The 18,441-nt window shown below is 27.5% G+C and overlaps 2 protein-coding genes across 8 annotated transcripts in view; both read left to right on the forward strand.

Annotated features, from left to right (window-relative positions):
- The window catches only part of LOC127282734 (cAMP-specific 3',5'-cyclic phosphodiesterase), a 262,846-nt gene that overhangs the window by 108,091 nt on the left and 136,314 nt on the right, over positions 1 to 18,441 (forward strand). For 2 of the 7 annotated variants that reach the window (XM_051307193.1, XM_051307194.1), the window contains exon 1: positions 13,436 to 13,779. The exons of 3 other annotated variants lie outside the window; for them this stretch is intronic. The gene's annotated coding sequence lies outside the window, so the exon portion shown is untranslated. Of the gene's footprint in view, positions 1 to 13,435; positions 13,858 to 18,441 lie in introns of those variants that run through there. 2 more of the 7 variants (XM_051307191.1, XM_051307192.1) reach the window with 2 other exon arrangements.
- On the forward strand, positions 3,323 to 6,400 carry LOC127282737 (uncharacterized). Its single transcript, XM_051307201.1, has 2 exons — positions 3,323 to 4,428; positions 4,544 to 6,400. Exons 1-2 carry the CDS (start codon positions 3,654 to 3,656, stop codon positions 6,328 to 6,330), a joined length of 2,562 nt encoding a protein of 853 aa, XP_051163158.1. The 5' UTR covers positions 3,323 to 3,653; the 3' UTR covers positions 6,331 to 6,400.

Here is an 18,441-nt window from a genome sequence, read left to right on the forward strand (position 1 = left end):
GATATGACGAGTGCTATATTTGCATATAATCAACATAATTAGAAAAACTCACCTAAAAATGATCCTCTCTTATTATTGTTATTTTCATTACTAAATATTAATATTTTTGTTAGCATTTTTACAAAATTATTTCATTATTATTATTCAATTAATATTATTAAAATATAATTATTTATTACCAATACTTTACTATTAATATAAATTTATAGAATAATTCCTGAATTAAATTTAATATTGAAAATCAATAGTTCTATGAGGACACTTTTTGTGAAATTTTCTTCTCAAAAGGTTAAGTTATCCTTTGTGTTACTTGAAATCTCTTCTCTTTTGCAACTTGAACTCCTTTTTGTACACATTAATCTTGCGATAAATTCAAATAATAATAATAAATCATATTTTCTTTGTATAATTATTAAAATTCTAGTCTCATTTAAATTTATAATTTAAACATTGTGTAAGCCTTTTTTGAGCTTTAAATTTAGTTTCATAATAAAATTATAAACTTACTTTTTTAATTGGAAAGAGTAAAATTCTCATTTTAACGCCGTTATTATACGTCTTTCGTTGATTCAACTTTTTTTAAAAAACTTTGTCAAAAATTATCTTTTTCATTTTGTATGTTTTATACCTGCAAATTACAGTTTTTCTTTTAATTTTTAACGTAATAAATTTTGATACAAAAATAAAATTAGGAGCAAAATGTTTTGTTGGTGAAATATACGTATTAAAATTACGTCAGAAAGGAAATAAATATTTACATAAATAAATCATCATTCATTTAGTTTTTAGATAGGGCCAAGTGGCACTTTACTTTCACTCAGATTAGAGTCCTGGATTCGCGAAGTTGTTCTTCCTTTTATGACATTCTGGCGAAAATTTGCATTCACAGGTAGTCTTTCGGTTTCTCATGAATAACAAAATTTCCTAGCCATTTTCATTCTTTGTCTCTTGATATTAACAGAATAAAACAGGTTTTACCTGGCAAAATGTGTATAAAAAAAAAAAAAGTTTCGTTATTATAATATCAAATTTTATTATTATATATAACGCACGTGACATTTATTGTATATTTATGGAATTGCATATAAATAGAAATCAATTTTATTGCACTTTCATATCCGAGAAATGCGATTACATTATGCACTCAACAAAAGATATTACATTTTTTTTTTAATAAGATGGAGCAATCACATAAGAGATTCAGGTCCATTTCTATACTGTCGTTCGAAATAATACGATGAAATGATATTCTTATTCACGTAACGGAAAAAAAATAAAACACACACAGTCGTAAGAAAAAAATTCCTCTACTTACATTTTAAAAACAGTTTTTAATCATTCGTAATGGATAAAACTGTCTTCATGTATAAAATTACTTTTCCAAAGGTTTATTTTGTATATGTTTTTCATATATTATAGGACATGTATAATTATTCTTTTACTGAAAATTATAATATATACCAGTTTCTGCTTTCTGTCTAATGAAAAAGTTGGTGGAAAATAATAATAATAAAAAAGTTGGAATATAATAATAATTTTCAATTTAGAAAATTACCCTTAATACAGAGCCTGTAAAAACTTTAAAAATAAAAAATTGTTCAATATTTAAAAACAATATTATAATTATTACACACTGGAAAGAAAAAATATATAAAAATAGTTGAAATGGAAAATAATTTATTTAAATCGTCATTCCCGTTTGATCAGAGCAATAAACTGAGATCAATAATACGGAAACTGATGTATAATGAAACGAAGAGGCGATTGCATTGCCTCGAAAACGGAAATAAACGTGAGTGAAATTGCATTTCGATTTGTCTTGCTCATCATGTTTCGATGTGGTACATTTCGCATTGTATAATTTTTTCCCCATTTTTTTTTTTTTTTTTTGTTTCTCACATTGAAAATGTGACCATTTTTATATTTCTTTTTTTACTTCATTTGAAAACCACATTTGCACCTTTCACTTTGACGATTCGAAATGTGAAATACATTATTACCAAAAAGCAATTTCACGAAATAAATGACTCCAATGCAGTGCCAATTGTGTGGCGCAAATGTATCACTTCGGCTCACAATGGATTAATATATATGTAAAGAGAGAGAAATCCGCGAAACGTACGGTAACAGTTGTAATAAATCGTAAGGGGGGAGAGAAACTGCCAAGAGAAGAATATGAGCTGATGAAAGGCAATTTAGCGAAGGGGAAGGTCAACCACCTTGAAGAATGAAATATTAAGTCATTATAATACTGCTTCCTTCGTTAAGTGGAGGATTTAATTTTAATTTTCTTGAATTTTTATTTTAATATTAAAAAAAAAAATTATTGAAAATTATTATTCTTAATTTCCAACTGATTGATAAGATTAATTCTATGTGCGAGTACAATCACAGTATAATGCTTGTACATAAACCAAAATTATTAATGAATAATGCTGAGGGAACTTTTAATGAGCAATCATTCTCCAAGTGGCTGTTTGTAAGACGAATATATATATTGCGAGAAACAGTGTTGAGTAAATTAGTAATAAACACTTTATTATATATATTCACGTAGTAGACTACTTGTAATCTCGACATCGTGAAGTTGCTCATTAACACTTTGTAGAGGATAGTTCGAAAAACCAATTACCATGTTCATTATCCGTTTTATACCATATTTTTATTTACACTCAGATATTTTTACAGCTTTTTTCCCCTTTTTTCCTCGTAACATTCAATAAGGGTTTTTTTTTCATCTCAATTTTGTTTAATGGATTTTTTTATCAATTTTTCTAGATCTATTTTCATTTGTGTTTATAGTAAATAATTTTTTATTTTTAACGAGCGTTTAGTATGCTTTTAATAATGTCAAACGAGTTATTTGATTTTAGCTTTAATGCAATAACGTTTGTACTATGGAAACGTATTTCACCAAAAAACGTGAGAGAAATACAAAATGCAATACAATTCACCGCGGAATTGGCAGTATAAAGATAACTTCATTTATTTACAGTGTAAAGTAAGAATTCAGTTGTTGTTAATTTTATCAAAATTGTCATTTATATAAACAATTATTAAAGTTGAATAATTTAAATATAACTTCAAATATTAATTAAAGTCGAATAATTTAAATATTAATTAACAAATAATTTTTTTTTAAATATTAATTTTTTTTTAAATCGAATTATTTTTATTAATTTTTCTATTATCATTTTGACAAGAAGTATCTCTCCTCAGCACAATTGTTAGTCAAGATTAATTAATCATTTTTCACCTCCACTTAACGCGCACTTCTCCCTGTTGGCATTATAAAAAGCAATGCTGGCGATCATAATTGTCGACCCTTGCGCACATACGTTTCTCTCTTGTTTATCGAAGCGCCGTATAACCACGCTAATTTCCAGTACGTTAACTCATCCTTTGTGTCAAACTCACGTTTATATATATACACATATATTAAGCTGAAATTATGCCACACGCTTTGTTTGGCACAAAATTCCGGAAGTTACAATCTTTATCAATTACAACGAGACTAAAACAAGTAACATAAAAATCGTCCTACGTGAATTAACCTTTAAAAAAAAATTTTTTATTTATGAAATTTTTTCACGAATTTTCTATGAAATAGAATAAAAATAAAATAAGTCGAAAAATTCAAAATTTACAATAAAATGAAAAATATAAACGAAAATAAAATTGATAAAATGTCTTGGACGACGATTTGTAGGAAATCAGAGTCCGTAACAGTGACGCGTGTATTATCGGAAAATTATATTCAAAATTCAAAGGAATTTGACTCTAGAAGAACAATTTCAACTCGTGGGATCAATTTCGGAAACTTTGAGTCAAGTTCTGTCCGCAAATTATCAAGTTGCGGTGATTCAGAGTCTGACGGTGAGTATCAGACTTCGAGTGAAGGTCGCTTACTTCCTGAACCGGAAACACTGCATCCGTCACGATGCAGAACACGTAAATCCGCTTCGGCAAGTTGTACTCTTGCTTCTCATGAAGCGAAAATTTCAACATTACTGGAGCAGAGTTTAGAGTTGAAGAAAATTGAAAATAGAGACAAAAAAAGGAGTATTGTGCCAAAAATGAAGGAATTTGTTAATACAATGAAAAATGTGACAGAAACTACTGTTCAGTCAATTGAGAAAATGAACGAATCACTATTGAACTCGAAATTCTCATCTGACACTGACGACAGAAGATATTTGCTCTCGGATTCTTGTAAAACTTTACAATCAAGAAGCTCTGAATCTAATTCTGTTCTCTTCACAGCGAAACATTCCAATACAGATGTTCAAAGTGTTTACCGAGAAAGAAAGTTTCATTCAGACTCTTATTCGTGTTCTATTGAAGCAGAATCTCTAAAGGATATCTATAAAGGAAATGAGAAAAATTGTTTACAATCTCACATGGACGATGATTCAAATATTGACATAGGTAAATGAGAGGTCCGTACTTTATTTTTATTATTACAATTTTTTTTTTTAGAGCTAAATCTATTTATTTTTCTATAAATCCTATCAAATAAATAATAAATGAATACTTTTAATAGTTGGAAATGAAATTCATTTAACCGAGGCAAATAATGAGAAGGCTAATCACAAAGAGGCGAAAAGTTTTTTGAATTTGTCACATATTGTGACCCAGATAAACAAGGAGCTCTCACCATTTCCTGATAAAATCGATCAAATTTTGAGTAAAGTTCAAACTGATCTGCATAGAATGCGAATCGAGACAGCAACATTGAAATTAGGTCATTTTCCGAATAATACAAATTTTACAAATTATCATTCTCATTGTCTATGGTCTAATAAATCATTTAATACAAATTATCATCATGATATGCTGCAATTGCAAAATAGATTTGAAAAATTTATGTTTCCTCGAAATTATTTTTGTCATAAACCGATGAGTTACATCTGTGGAAAATGTCATCAGCATTCGGAGACAATTCTTTCCGAAAATAGCCATTTTCCAAATTCCTCTATGTCAAGCAGTTCGTACAGTTTAGGAGGATATTGCGGTGTTCATGACAATTTACAGCATCTCAGCATGAATGATTTTCCAATTGTCAGGCAGGACTCCCATCGAAACATTCTGCCTGTAAATTCGGAAAATTTGCATCGTCATTACAAGAGTAAAGTACCTTTTTCAATGTGCTCTTGCCAAATGCAGAAAAAATTGCACAATTCAAAAAATTCGAGAGAAGAAACGAAGAATGTGAAGAAATATTGGAAACATAAAAAGAGAGAATGCAATCGTCGAAAACGTCATCGATATATACCAAAAAAAAGTTCAAGTTCCGTAACGTTAAAAAGTTCACATAATCAAATTGGTGAAAATAAATCCATTGAAACTATTAGAAAAATCAATAAGAACATGAAAGAAATCATCTCTATTAAGGAATCCATGAATTATAAACAGGAAGTCGAGTCCGGAAATTCCTCGTCTGAAAATACCATTAAATCGGAAATGATGTTTTCGTTGAAGAATTTTGTAAAAAAAGAGGAAATGGAATTTCAAGTTTCCTCGGCAAATGTATTAGAAACTCAGGAATCTTCTTCGTGTCGTGAAAAAATACCATCGTATTTCATTGAAAAAGATTCCTCTCCATCCAATGATGACAGAAAAAGCATTTACACCGAATACAAAGAATCCATTCAAGTCACTGAACAAAATGTCAAATGCGATAAAGCCTGCAACACTGAAAGTATCGATGTGACATCGTATCAGTGGAAAAATCAATTACTTTCAAAAAAGGACACTTTAAATACAACTGAAATTAGAAAAAAGAAAGAAAATTCAAACTTTTGTTTACCGACATCGATGGAAAAAATTTCTCATGATTCCATGAACAATATCACGCGAAAATCAATTTCGTGTCAACACTCGAATTTGTCCAAGACGCATGAAAGGATTACAATTGTGCCGATAATTTTCCCAACTGGAAATTGGAATGAGAAGTTTCCGGGAAAAAATAGCGTGGAAAATAATAGACGCGGAGAAAAACAAATACTTGAAAGTCAAGGGAAATTATTGTCCTCGGCAAGTGATTTTTCATTGTCAGAATCTTTTGCCACGGAGATAACCCAGTTGGCGAAAAAATGTGCTTTCATTGTTGACACCAAAGAATCTGAAATTTTGACGAATGACATCAGCAGCAGCAGTTCTTATTCATTTAGCAATTCCTCGACACAAATTAGACAAGAAGAAAAACAAAGAGTCAAGAAAGTGTCTTCAGGGAATAATGAAACCTTTGAAAATATTGCGAAAAATTCAGTTACCGTTAGAAGGATTCTGGGGATTATAACTTCGCCTGAGGATTTCATGTATGAATGATTCTTTAATCCTGTATGGATTTTCCCTGATAACTGGTGTATTTCAAATAAAAAAAAAAGTTTTACTTTCATTGGAAAATTATTCCTTTTTCAATAACTTGATATATCACAATTATTTATTAATATTAATTATATTGAACTAGAGCATAATTTTTTTTCTACGATTGAAAATTAGTAATTTTTCATCGAGTGAGCGACAATGAAATTGACCTCGATTGACAATATATTGCATTTATTTATTAAGAATGACTTCTTTCGAGTACAAAGGAGATTTTAAAAATATTAAGAAAAAAAAAAGTGCACCACTATTTGGAATAAAAGTTAACTTAATGCATTCTCCGAGTTCGTTTTATACACTAAAAGGTTTTTCTCCATTTCATCTGGCATCAGAATAATGAAACGTGCTGTGAGTTAAAAAGATTTCCTTTGACTGATACTGTACTTGAGAAATTGACCCTTTTCTTTAAAAAGTTAAAAGGGAGTCTCTGTTACGTTTATGACGTCACACAACTTATGCTAAATTCTTTTCACGAATTGTTAAGACACTTTTTTTTAAATGATTCTTGAAAATCATAATTTTATCATTTTTTAAAGAGAAAAATATTTAAGAAACCCTCACCGAGATAAAGTTGAAAAAAAAAATTAATATTTTTCTTAAAGAAAAATTATTTTGGAAAATGTATAATTACAAGAATTTTTTTAATATTACGTAAATATTAAAATATTAATAATTATTAAAATTTTAATATATTAATTTAATAAAATTTAATTTTGAATTCAAAAAATTTAATTTTTAGTGAAAAATTTTTGAAAAGATTGTATTTACCTAAGCAGGTATAATTTTATTGCTCAGTTGTTATAGTTCGCAGACACAGAATATTTTATTATATTGTTCTGAGAGAGAAAACAATACCTGCGTATAGTCTGTCTTTTTCTTTTTTTTCTGGCTCGCGTTAAGTAAGGGAGCACCTGTTTCAGTAGTGATATTATATTTCAGTGAATAACATAAGTGAGTGGTTAATAAGAGTGAAAAATTTTGGCACCGATCAATCGTTAGGAAGTTAATTTCAACTACGTGCGAATAAAACGGACCGAAGCTGGAAGACAGAGGGCTTCTTCAATACGAGATTTCTTCCCACATCAAATTGGTAAATACATTCATATTTTTTTTTTATTTATTTTGTTATTTATAATATTTTGATATTTATAATATTTTGATATTTATAATATTTTGATATTTATACTATTTTGTTATTTACAATATTTTATTATTTTTTATACAAAAACTACTGTCATTATTTTTAACTGTTATTCTAAAAAGTCCTCCACTAACTGAAACAAGATTTTATCTCGCGTGTTCTTGATTTATATTTCCAAAGTTAAGATATCTGAAAACATGACCGTTATGTCTCTAAGGGATGCTGATCGTTGTGAATCATTTGTGATGCACAACAGAATATTTCATCTAAATTGACACAGCTTGTGGAACTTTATCAAAAATTAATGTATTTTTTTTTATTTGTTAAGGAAAAATAGCACAAACAATCGGAATACAAATTATACCATCTCCATATTTTCGTATATTTAAATAAAAAAATTTGTACTTTTAAAGTGTTGCAGTGGTAAACCATACTTTCACTAAAAAAAAATTTTTTTATTTAGGAACAAGAAAATGTGAAGTTGGTATAAATTTTGATTTGTCCCTCTGATTCTTCCCTTGTATATATTATAAATTCAAGGTCGTGGAAATGTTATTTTCAATGGTTTATTTATTGCTATTATAATGACTAAAAGGCGCTTGCAGTTAACCAAAACAAACATCCGAAATTACCTGTCTATCGGTCGTTTGTAAATTCAATCGTTGTTTGACACTTTAAACTCGGTGGTCGATGGACATATCGTTGGCAGTATTCCATGTGGCATGTTCGAAATGCAGCAATAGCTCAAGCGATATTTACAGTTTGGAACTATCATTTAAGTTGTTGTAGTTGTGTGCAACTATAAATTTTACACTTTCAGTTGTAAACACACTAAAGAGGAAAATAATCTCACTTTTTTCGAAAAAAGTTAATGTTTTCTTCAGTACATTAATATTCATTTAGGATATTCGTAGGAAAACTCAATTTTTATTTATTTTATTCGTGCTTCATCTTCTTATTTGTTTCAACAATAATCTAGAAAAAGTATTGCCAAGGGGTTAATTTAGAAATTTTTAAAAAAAATTTTCCACTTTGGTCCATTGTAGCTTGGATGCTGTAGGTCATTTCGAAAAGTAGCATACACATTTTTTGTAGATCTAGGGCTAACTCTCCTGTTGTACCCAAAATTTTATTTTATTTAAAAAATTTTTAATTTCAAAATTTTGTATTCAGTTTGGTCCATCGTAGCTCGGATGCTGTAGGTCCTATCAAAAAGTACCCTATACATTTTTATAGAGCTCTATCTGGGGATTTCTCTCTAAATCTGAATTAGTAAAAATTTTTACTAATTTGAATTAGTTAAAATTTTTACTAATTCGAATTTAGAGAGTATTTCCAAGAGTTTATCTCGAAAATTTCTTTCCACTTCGGTCTCGCTATTAAATATTAGTGAAAAACTCCTAACTAAATTTTTATTTTGACTCTCGTGGTCCACTTATATAAATAGAAAATTTGAGAGCTTTTGATTTCGAAATTCCAGACAGACGCGGAAACGATTTAATGTGCATCACTAAATTGCGTAACTTTAAAAGTTTTTCAGGATAGAAGAAGAAGTGTTTTTGAGGAGAGACTTAGAATATAACGGTTGACCTCCCATTAGCATATCTTGTTGAGGATATTTATAAATTTTCCAAAATTGCAAAATTAACAAGCTGCCAACGAGACGAATCGCGGCTATTTTGACGTAGTTACCAACTATACCACTGCAGGTAAATTCGTCGGAATTTGGCAAAATTTCGCGCCAGGAAGACTTTATGGCAGCCATGATTAAGTATCATGACGAAATTAATGAGAGCTAAGCTTGTTAAATTGACCTTATTCAACGTTTAAATCAAAAACATCATCGCGGTTACAAATTTTCTTTTGCAAATTTCATGCACTAATTAATAATTGGTGCAACTTTCTTCATAGCACATTTTCCAAGCTTATGAGCTTTAATTCATAAAAAAAACTATATATATAAAACGATTTTTGGTTTATTTGGTATAAAAGAAAATATTATCAAAGCTAATGTCACCAGTATTTTCACCAAAAAGAAACCAATAAAAATTATTTGGTTCAATATATTTATTTGATAACACCTAAGTAAATATTTGAATCAAATAATTTTTTTCACTAAAAAAAGTTATAAAATATCTTATTTATATTCTCCGTTAAAAAAAAAATTACGTGGAATATTAATGAAATAATTGAAATATTTTTTTTAGTAAAAAAAACATTAATTTAATCATCTGTAAGTGCTCGGTGAGAAAATTGACATCCAATAAATTAACACGCATATATATTGTGCGGCGCATTACATTAGTGACGTAACAAAAAAAAAACGTTTAGTTGACGATTTGAAAGATTCATCGCATGAATACATTTTGTGTGCAAAATAGTTTTGCATCGTTCGTTTTGGTTGAGATAAATCAGTCGGAGCGGAAGCTAAATTATCATTTGGATAAAGTGCTTGAGTCGCTTGATGTTTCTGTGATGCGATGATTCGTTATTAATTGTCGGCAAGTCGATATATATACAATACATTGTCATTTCATTCTACATGTGGCGTTTTCTTTTTTGCGCGCAATGTCGCACGTTACGAGTTATGTCACGTAGCTTCAACAAAACGCGTTTCTTTCTGTGTATATATTCTTCGTATATATCTCTCTATTCTCTTTCTTTCTTTCTCTGTCTCTTGACAAAAACGACTTCGTTTTAGACTCGACACTCCCTAATTTCAGTCGTCTCGTTATAACGTATTTATATGACTTTATTAGTCCGCGTCGTTCTATTAATAATACAGAGTTTCATTTTAAATTAAAATTTCAAATTAGTGTTTTATACACTTTTTGTAATCATTTTTAAAAACAGTTTTTTTTTAATAATTTAAAATTTCTATAAATAATTTTAGTCAATTTTAATTTAAATTATAATAATAATTTCACTGCACCGATTTTGTTAAATAAATTAGTGTTTTGACTAGTTCTTGGTAAAAAAAAATAACTGATAGTAGAAAACTACTAATTCATTTATTAAAGTTTACTAATTGAAATAACAGTTTTACTGAATGGATTAGTAATTTAGTCAAATTGATAGTAGAAAACTAATAAAGTTTAGTAAAGCTACTATTTTAATTAGTAAAATTTACTAATTAGTATTTTTATACAATTAGTCATTCCTGATTAAGAATTAGTAAAAATTACTAATTTCTGATACTATTAAACTTAATAATTCAATTAATTAACGAATCATCCGGTTGAATTATTCAAAAGTAACTAACTAAAAAGAGAGTATATTAGGATTATTCCATGGAATATTTAAACCACAATGGAATATTTTTTCAATACTAGGAACTAGCCTTGGAATATTTAATAATTTTATGATTAATTTCAAAAATATAAATTAGACAATGCGGATTTTTTTTCCCTTTTTTTTTTTTTTGTTGAAAAAATCAAATCACAGACGAAAAACCATAAATCAAAGAATTACGTTCTTCAAAAAGGTCTTGTAAGCACCCTAAGTTTCTCTTCCCTCATGAAAACATTGTAAAATATCGCTTTTAAAAACTGGGTCAATTTTGTCAGAAAGATAACGGTAAAAAAATACATTTTTACAAAAAAAGAAATGATAAATTCAAATTTTTAAATATCATTAGTTTTTGATAATTTTTTTTATTTATATGGACAAGTGTCAAACACCCAAAAGCTTTGTTTTAAATATCAAAAAAAAAAAAAACAAATTTTGGAATCTCTATTAAAAGTTTACTGTTTTCAAATTATTTTTGATAAACAGACGTGTTAGATTTTTTTCAATTTTTTTTTTACAAATGTCAAGGGGGCATTTTTCATTGAGTTGAAATTTATTCTGTAATTATGATTTTTTTGAGGCAGCGATCACTAGTCAATGTACTACCTGCGACTTATCGGTAGGTGCAGTAATGATAAAATTTGCGGTCACAAGGTGACGTAAATGCATATTTGTTGCGTATCCAAAGTTGCATATATGTTATATATATAAATAATATGAAATTCCGAGTCAGCATTTGAACCACTAGCTTTTAGGTATTTTTTTTCATTTTATTTTCTCCATTTGCTTTACATATCCTGTATATATTTGGACATATAAATGTGTAAATAGTATTTTTTTAAACAATTTTTTTATCTCTTCAACAAGGCATTTGTCATTTCGCGAGTACAAAGAATATATTTCAATGTTAAAAATGAACTCAAAAATATTGCGAGAAAAAATATTTGCAAATGACACTGAATGTTATAACTGGGACATTTTTTTTTCGTGGCTTTTATAAAAGATTTAGTTTCAAATTTATAAATTTTGTTGTATCTCTCTTAATTCATTTGGTAAAAGAAATTTTTTTAAAAATATTTTTTTTTTTGTAAAAATAAATTTATTTATAAATTGCAAAATATTTTGAAAAAAATGTTACAAAGTTACATACATTAGCGCTATTTTTTTGGCTGATTGTAACAAATAGCTTGACCCCCCTCCTGGAAATTTATTTGTCAACAAGAATTCAAACAAGTACTTTTGTCACATACACAAATTTTTATTATTTTCATTGTTATAAAAAAATATGATTTTTTTTTCATAATTATCACTCGAGAATTTTTTTTTTTTTTCTTTTTTTTCGAAATGAAAGTCGAGTAAAGGCAGCTTCTTTATGGAGATATAATTTACACTCTTTGATAGAAAATTAAATATAAAAAGTATGTCGAGTGTTCTGTGTATAAAAGACAGGGGAAGGTTAGTTACCATAATTAGCATCCTGGGAGCAACGGTGGAATATAATTGCCGATATATTGCTTAGGAAAATTCTCCTTTGATTCATCAATAATATTATACACATATATTAATAACAATTATTCTAACAATTATGTTTTTCAAGATTTAAAAAAAAATTTTTTTTTGAAATTTCTTTTTTGTTTTTGTTTTTTCCTTGATGCCTATTTTGCATTATAATCTATACGTTTATTGTTCTTTTGCATTATTCAACTTATGATGTGTCATTTAACAATAAAGTGATTAAATCATCATTTTTTATCAATTTTAGTTGAGCCTTGTACAGAAATTTTTATATCTCTCTCACGAATAATTATCATTACGTGAAGGAATGGAGTTTTTAAATTAAGAATATCAAATTAATGATATATTTGGAGAATAATTGTACTATAATATTAATAATTCTCAAGATGTTTTAGTTTAAAATTTTAGTAAAAAAAAATAGTACTAAATTGAAATAGTAATATTTTACTAAACATTTTTGAAAATTATTAGAATTTGCAAGGAAATAGTTTAGGAATATTAAAAAGTCATAAAGGAATTATCGCAAAAATATTCAACAAAAAAAATTTTAGGAATTTTAATTTTCATTGGTGAATAAGATTTGATATTGAATAGAATTACTATTATGAACATTCAGAGCAATTAAACATTAAATTGATTCGAAATAGTTACGATTATATAAACATTTAGAAGAATAAAAAAAAACAATCGGCAATTAAAGTGAGTTGAAATAAATTAACATTCCAAAGAATAGTTATGCCTGTTAAAAATAAAAAAAATTAGTTAGAATTATTAAACCTTAAAAAATTAAATACAAAAGGACTGAAAATATTTTTTTCCGTTTTCGAATGTTTTTTTTGCTACAAAAAAGCATTTGCGGTTTTGGTCTTTGATGTGAATTTTTTCAGCATATAGCCCGCGTTTCCGTTAATTCTTTTTTGTGGAGCTTCCGGATTTCTTTTTTTTAGATTGTCTTTTCTGTGTGTGCTTTCTTTGCCCTTGATGTTGAGGTGTTCGCGCGCGCGTAGAAAATCACGTCGTGAATTTCCGTGAGATTCCGGTGTTATTCGCGGGGGACATCCCTCCTTTGCAAAAGACTTGTGTAGAAAGCACGCGTTCATTCAGTATGTTCTAAGTTCAACTGCTTGCCGGTTTGTGTGCACAAATGTGACAACATAAATGTTGCACAATTTCACACGTGCGTGACTTGTATGTGGAGGATTAATTTTTTTCATTCTTCCTTCCTTTGTTTTTTTTTTCATTTTTTTTTTTTTAGAGTGTCAGAATGTTTGATTGTGCTCATGTCTTGTATCAAAGATGCAATGTGGTTCAATATAGAAAGACGGAAAACTTGAAAAATTTTTCAAATTCACGAAAGCTGTATTTAATAGAGCACATTAGGTTTTTCATAAAACTGCATCCATAACCACGAGTGCACAAGTGGAAATAAAAGGATATAAAAGAAAAATGTGCGTGTGTGGCAAATAGTAGCATTGCATGACTTTCGTATTCTCTCTTTTATTTCTTTATTTTCTAAAGGAAGACAGGTATTTTTAATCTAACTAAAGTTTATTGCAAATGGAAAATAATTATATATTCATTGAAATTAAATTGAAATTCTATTAAAAAGGGGCTCATTAAAACATTTAGTATTTTTTATCCAATTGCAAAATTGTCAAAAAATTGCTATTACCCTTTTTAATAAATTGTTCTGAATTTAAATGTGAAAATTTTTAATAATTTTTCAATTCAATGTTTATTTTCTATATATTTATATTAATTTCCTAAGTTAATAACAATAATGCTGTTATTTTTAACATTAGTTTGACATAAAAGTATCACGGTCTCATTAAATGATTTAAAAATCAATATAGTCTCTATATGATATAAATAACTTGAAAAATGTTAAGGGCTAAAGAAGTTAAAAGAAAAAGTAAAACTAGAAAAGGATGTACAAGTTTAAAGATAAATGAGGGACTGGGAGAACTTAACTTGTTAAAAAGAGGAGTTCTCTTCTTTCTGTTCGAACAACAAAAAGTAAACTTAATGTGAGCTTCTAATTCAATTGAAACAAATGTGTTTAATGTTAAATTTGCACTGAGGAGAGAGCATGACTTTAAATTCAAGACAGAAATTCGATTAGATCTCTAACTAAAAAACATTTCCTGAATCTAATGGGCTGATTTTTTCAATATTTATTTCGTTTGATAATATAGTTTTAGCATAATTATCATTATTATTTTCCCGATTTTAAATTTTCAGTTTTTAGTTCTATTAATTTCTATATAATTAATATTCAACAGTATGTAAATTTATATTTTCGTTATAAATTAAATTGCACACATCTGACCTAACGAAAGATTGAATATGTTTCAGAATTTCAAAATAAAATACGTTGTAGGTATTTTTAAAATTATTTTTAGAGCTTCGAAATAAAAAAAATTCTTTTCTCCCACTAAATTCTTTCATTTTCTTTTTTTAATCGACTCCTGAAATATTTTTTTACTTTCATCTCGAAGAAAAAGTAGATAATAATTTTTTAAAATATATTTTTTTTTAAACAAACTTTTGGAGCATATAAAATAACCGCTCTCGCTACTATACGCGATTTTAATTATTTTATGATTAAAAAATGCTGAAAATTAAAAAACTTTCATGCTTTGAAAACCAAACTATTAAAAAATCGTAAAACTCGCAGAAAAATACGAAATCTGATTAAATATAGCATTTTAATGAGATTGTGTTTTAAAATTATTCATACGAAAAAAAAAAATTAATGTTTGAAAATTTAATAATTAATTTGAGCCCATTTATTTGTCGTAAATATAAAAAATGTATTTGTCATAAGTTTTTAAAGAAAAATAGCAAAGATCACCACTATCTTGATATTTGACTTCCTGATTCTTTACTTGTGACTCGCGGAAAAACTACCCGACTTAGCGAAAGATTGTATTTTACAACCAGTGAAATATAGCACGAAAAAATTCAATTATAAAATAACTAATTACTTTTTATATTGGGTTATTAATAATTTGGAATTTTTTTTTCTTTTTACTAAAAGTCAGAATTCCGCGAATTAATCTGATCTTCAAAATAGAAAGTTTACTCTTATACTTTCTGCAACTGTTTTCAACTCATATAAGCTTTTAATGAAGTCTTCCGCAGTTTTTCACCAAGTAAATGGTGGAAGAAATACTGCTTTTGCTATCGTGATGTACGGCTCCGTATAAAATTAATTTCAAAATATGATTTTTCAAAATACTCCAAGATTTTAAATTAAAAATTTCCTAATGAGTCTTTACAATTAAGAAAATTGTGCCCTCGATTGAAAAACAAAATTATAAAAATACAAAAAAATTATTTGATACAAATAAATATTTAATTGATAATAAATTCGATAATTATTATGAAAAAAAGTAAAGCAGGAAATGAATTATTTTTCGTAAACATTAAAGAAAATTATCTCATTATTTGATTATTAGAGTTTTTTTCTGAAAGATAGAGAGAGAAAGAGAGAATAATATGAACTGTTAGAAAAAAAAAAATGAATGAAAAAATAAATTTAGTAAAAGAAAGGCAAATATTTAATTTTCCGATAATATTTTAAAAGAGTTACGTTATCCGTTAATCTCATATATATATATATATAGTTGGTTACTTTGAAGCAGGACGTGTGTACGTTAACTCACTTGCCAAGTTGCCATGGTATACCTTTTTCATAAGACTTAGGCGAGTTATATACAGTTGATAACGCAACGTGCACATATTGCATGTAAAAAAAAAGATTAAATAGAGCTGGACATTGCATTAAGACGTCTTTTTGAAACATGCTAATTTATGCAACTTCTCGTATACATTGAAAGTCACTGTCTATACAAAATGAAATGGGGTTAAATTATGTGTGTAACTAACTATTATTAGTCAATAGCGTTGATCTAATTGTCCAAAATTCTGGGTAATAAATATGCTTCTCCCATTTCTGTCACACTATGTTGGTTTATTATCCATGTTACAATTATTTTCATTATACACGACATAATTGATAATTACAGTTGGAATTCAGTTAATTAATCTACATATCCGATGATAATATGTCAAATTATCGATAATTTTTCCTTTATTTTAGTTTACGAAATTACTCAAATTTCTGCTAATTTAGTTAAATTTGACTATTTTTTCACTTCACTAAAAATTAGTTACTAAAAAGAGAAAAGAAATTACAGAAAAAGAGTCGAGTTGACACTTTTTATTAAAGAAAAATTTAATTGACATTAATTTTCACAGGAAATTGAAAATATATTGTTTGCAGTAACAATTTACTGTGCATAAAAGTTTACAGTTTGACGATGCAAAATTGTATTTACAGCTATTTATACAGCTGTTAAATAAGTGTATACGTGTGACTGTTGGTCATTAACCGGCACTCGAAGAGTCGCATGTAACGTGTTGGCTTAAAACTCGTTTATCGTTTCTTGCATATACACCTACAAATTCCAAGGCTATTTGATAATATTCTTATACAATGGTAAACATTGTTTTACTTACAATTTGCTTCTGATGTATATATATATATATATGAAAATCACTCGAGTTATTTTAAAAATTCCCACGAGAATTTTCCCTTTCCCCCTCCTCTCTTTAAATCTCTTAAATTACAAAATTAAATGAGTTCGTATTTTTTATTTGCAGAATATTATTGATAGTAAGCAAAATTGAAATAAATTTTTTTTTATTTTTCATTTTTTGCTAATGTCAGCGCGACACACTACGTGATTTCACTTGCCGAGGGAATTCGTAGACACTAATGACGACTTCATCTCACCACCTCATTTCAACGATTTGACGTCAAAAATGCTTTTGTCTTTTTTTCCCTTTTTTTTTCTTTTAAAATTAAGCTCACTCGACGATTTACGTGTATAATTTTTTTTTTCAAATCTCTCGCGCGTGATAAATCATTTTTCTTATGAAAAGTTAATGTTTTTTTCCAGTTTGGATTTTTTTATTGATTTTTCTAATTTAATCAATTCGTTTAAATTATATAATAAATTTACAATTTTTTTTTAAATTTGTTAAAATTTGTTATTAATATTTTAGTTGTATTAAACTTTATTTAAATATTCGTGGAAAAAAATAATTACATTATTCGATCGTATGTTTATAAGACTTAAAAGAATTGTTTGCATTGGCGAAGGTCAGTGTGTTATGTAGAAATATGTCGACCATCAGTCGCTATCACATGGTTGTGTTTCGTTGAACGAAAGAAATTAGAGCAAAACGTCATTTGAGAGAAAAAAGGAATCATTTTTTTTTTGTGCGTCACATAATTATCGGTTAATTAGGGACAATGATTTTTTTAATTTTTATACCTACATGGCAATTTTTTTTTTATTATCCTTGTTAGATTCTATTTTTTAATATCACTATTTTTCGTTTCGTCACGCTACTTTATTTCCATCAACAAAGTTAGATTTTATTCTTGCATTCATCTTTGATATTTCGTTCACATTCGTCTCTCACATGGCCCGCCTTATGCGAAGAATGAAAAATATCCATGCACGTGTGTATTCCCTAGCGCTTATCATCCGTGGCACATCTTAATTTTTACATTTATTCTTTTCGCGTCTAGCTCCTTTTTATCTTTGAACTGAAACTGAGAAATTCCTTGATGCAAATAATCGGAATTTATTGAAATCGAATTTTTTTTCGTTCACATTTATTTTTAAAATTTTGTATATTTATTATTATTTTTTGTTATATTTTTATTATAATTTAATTTTTAATTATAATTTAATTTGTAATTATAATTTAATTGAAACTTAAATCTGAAAATCAATATAATGATTGGAAAAAACAAAGAGTTGATCGTCACACATAAAACTTAATATGTACAAGTTATTATTAAGAATTTAATAACGGTTCATTGCGAATATAAAACCCAATAAAGAGGAATATTTTTTAATCTCGCAAAAGCGGAAAAGGGAGAGCGCAAGAGAAAAGATATCTTGAGATAAACGAAAGGTTTAGTTTAGCGAATTTAAAAGCTCGAGTGAGCAAATTTACCTATAAAAGAGTATCAGTTGGGTCATAATTAAAAGATCTTGGAAGAACTTACAGTCATAATGAAACGTTAA

The sequence above is a fragment of the Leptopilina boulardi genome, unplaced genomic scaffold, assembly GCF_019393585.1.
Source record: "Leptopilina boulardi isolate dan_hultmark-lab unplaced genomic scaffold, ZJU_Lbou_2.1 LbouV2_302, whole genome shotgun sequence".
NCBI lineage: Eukaryota > Metazoa > Arthropoda > Insecta > Hymenoptera > Figitidae > Leptopilina > Leptopilina boulardi.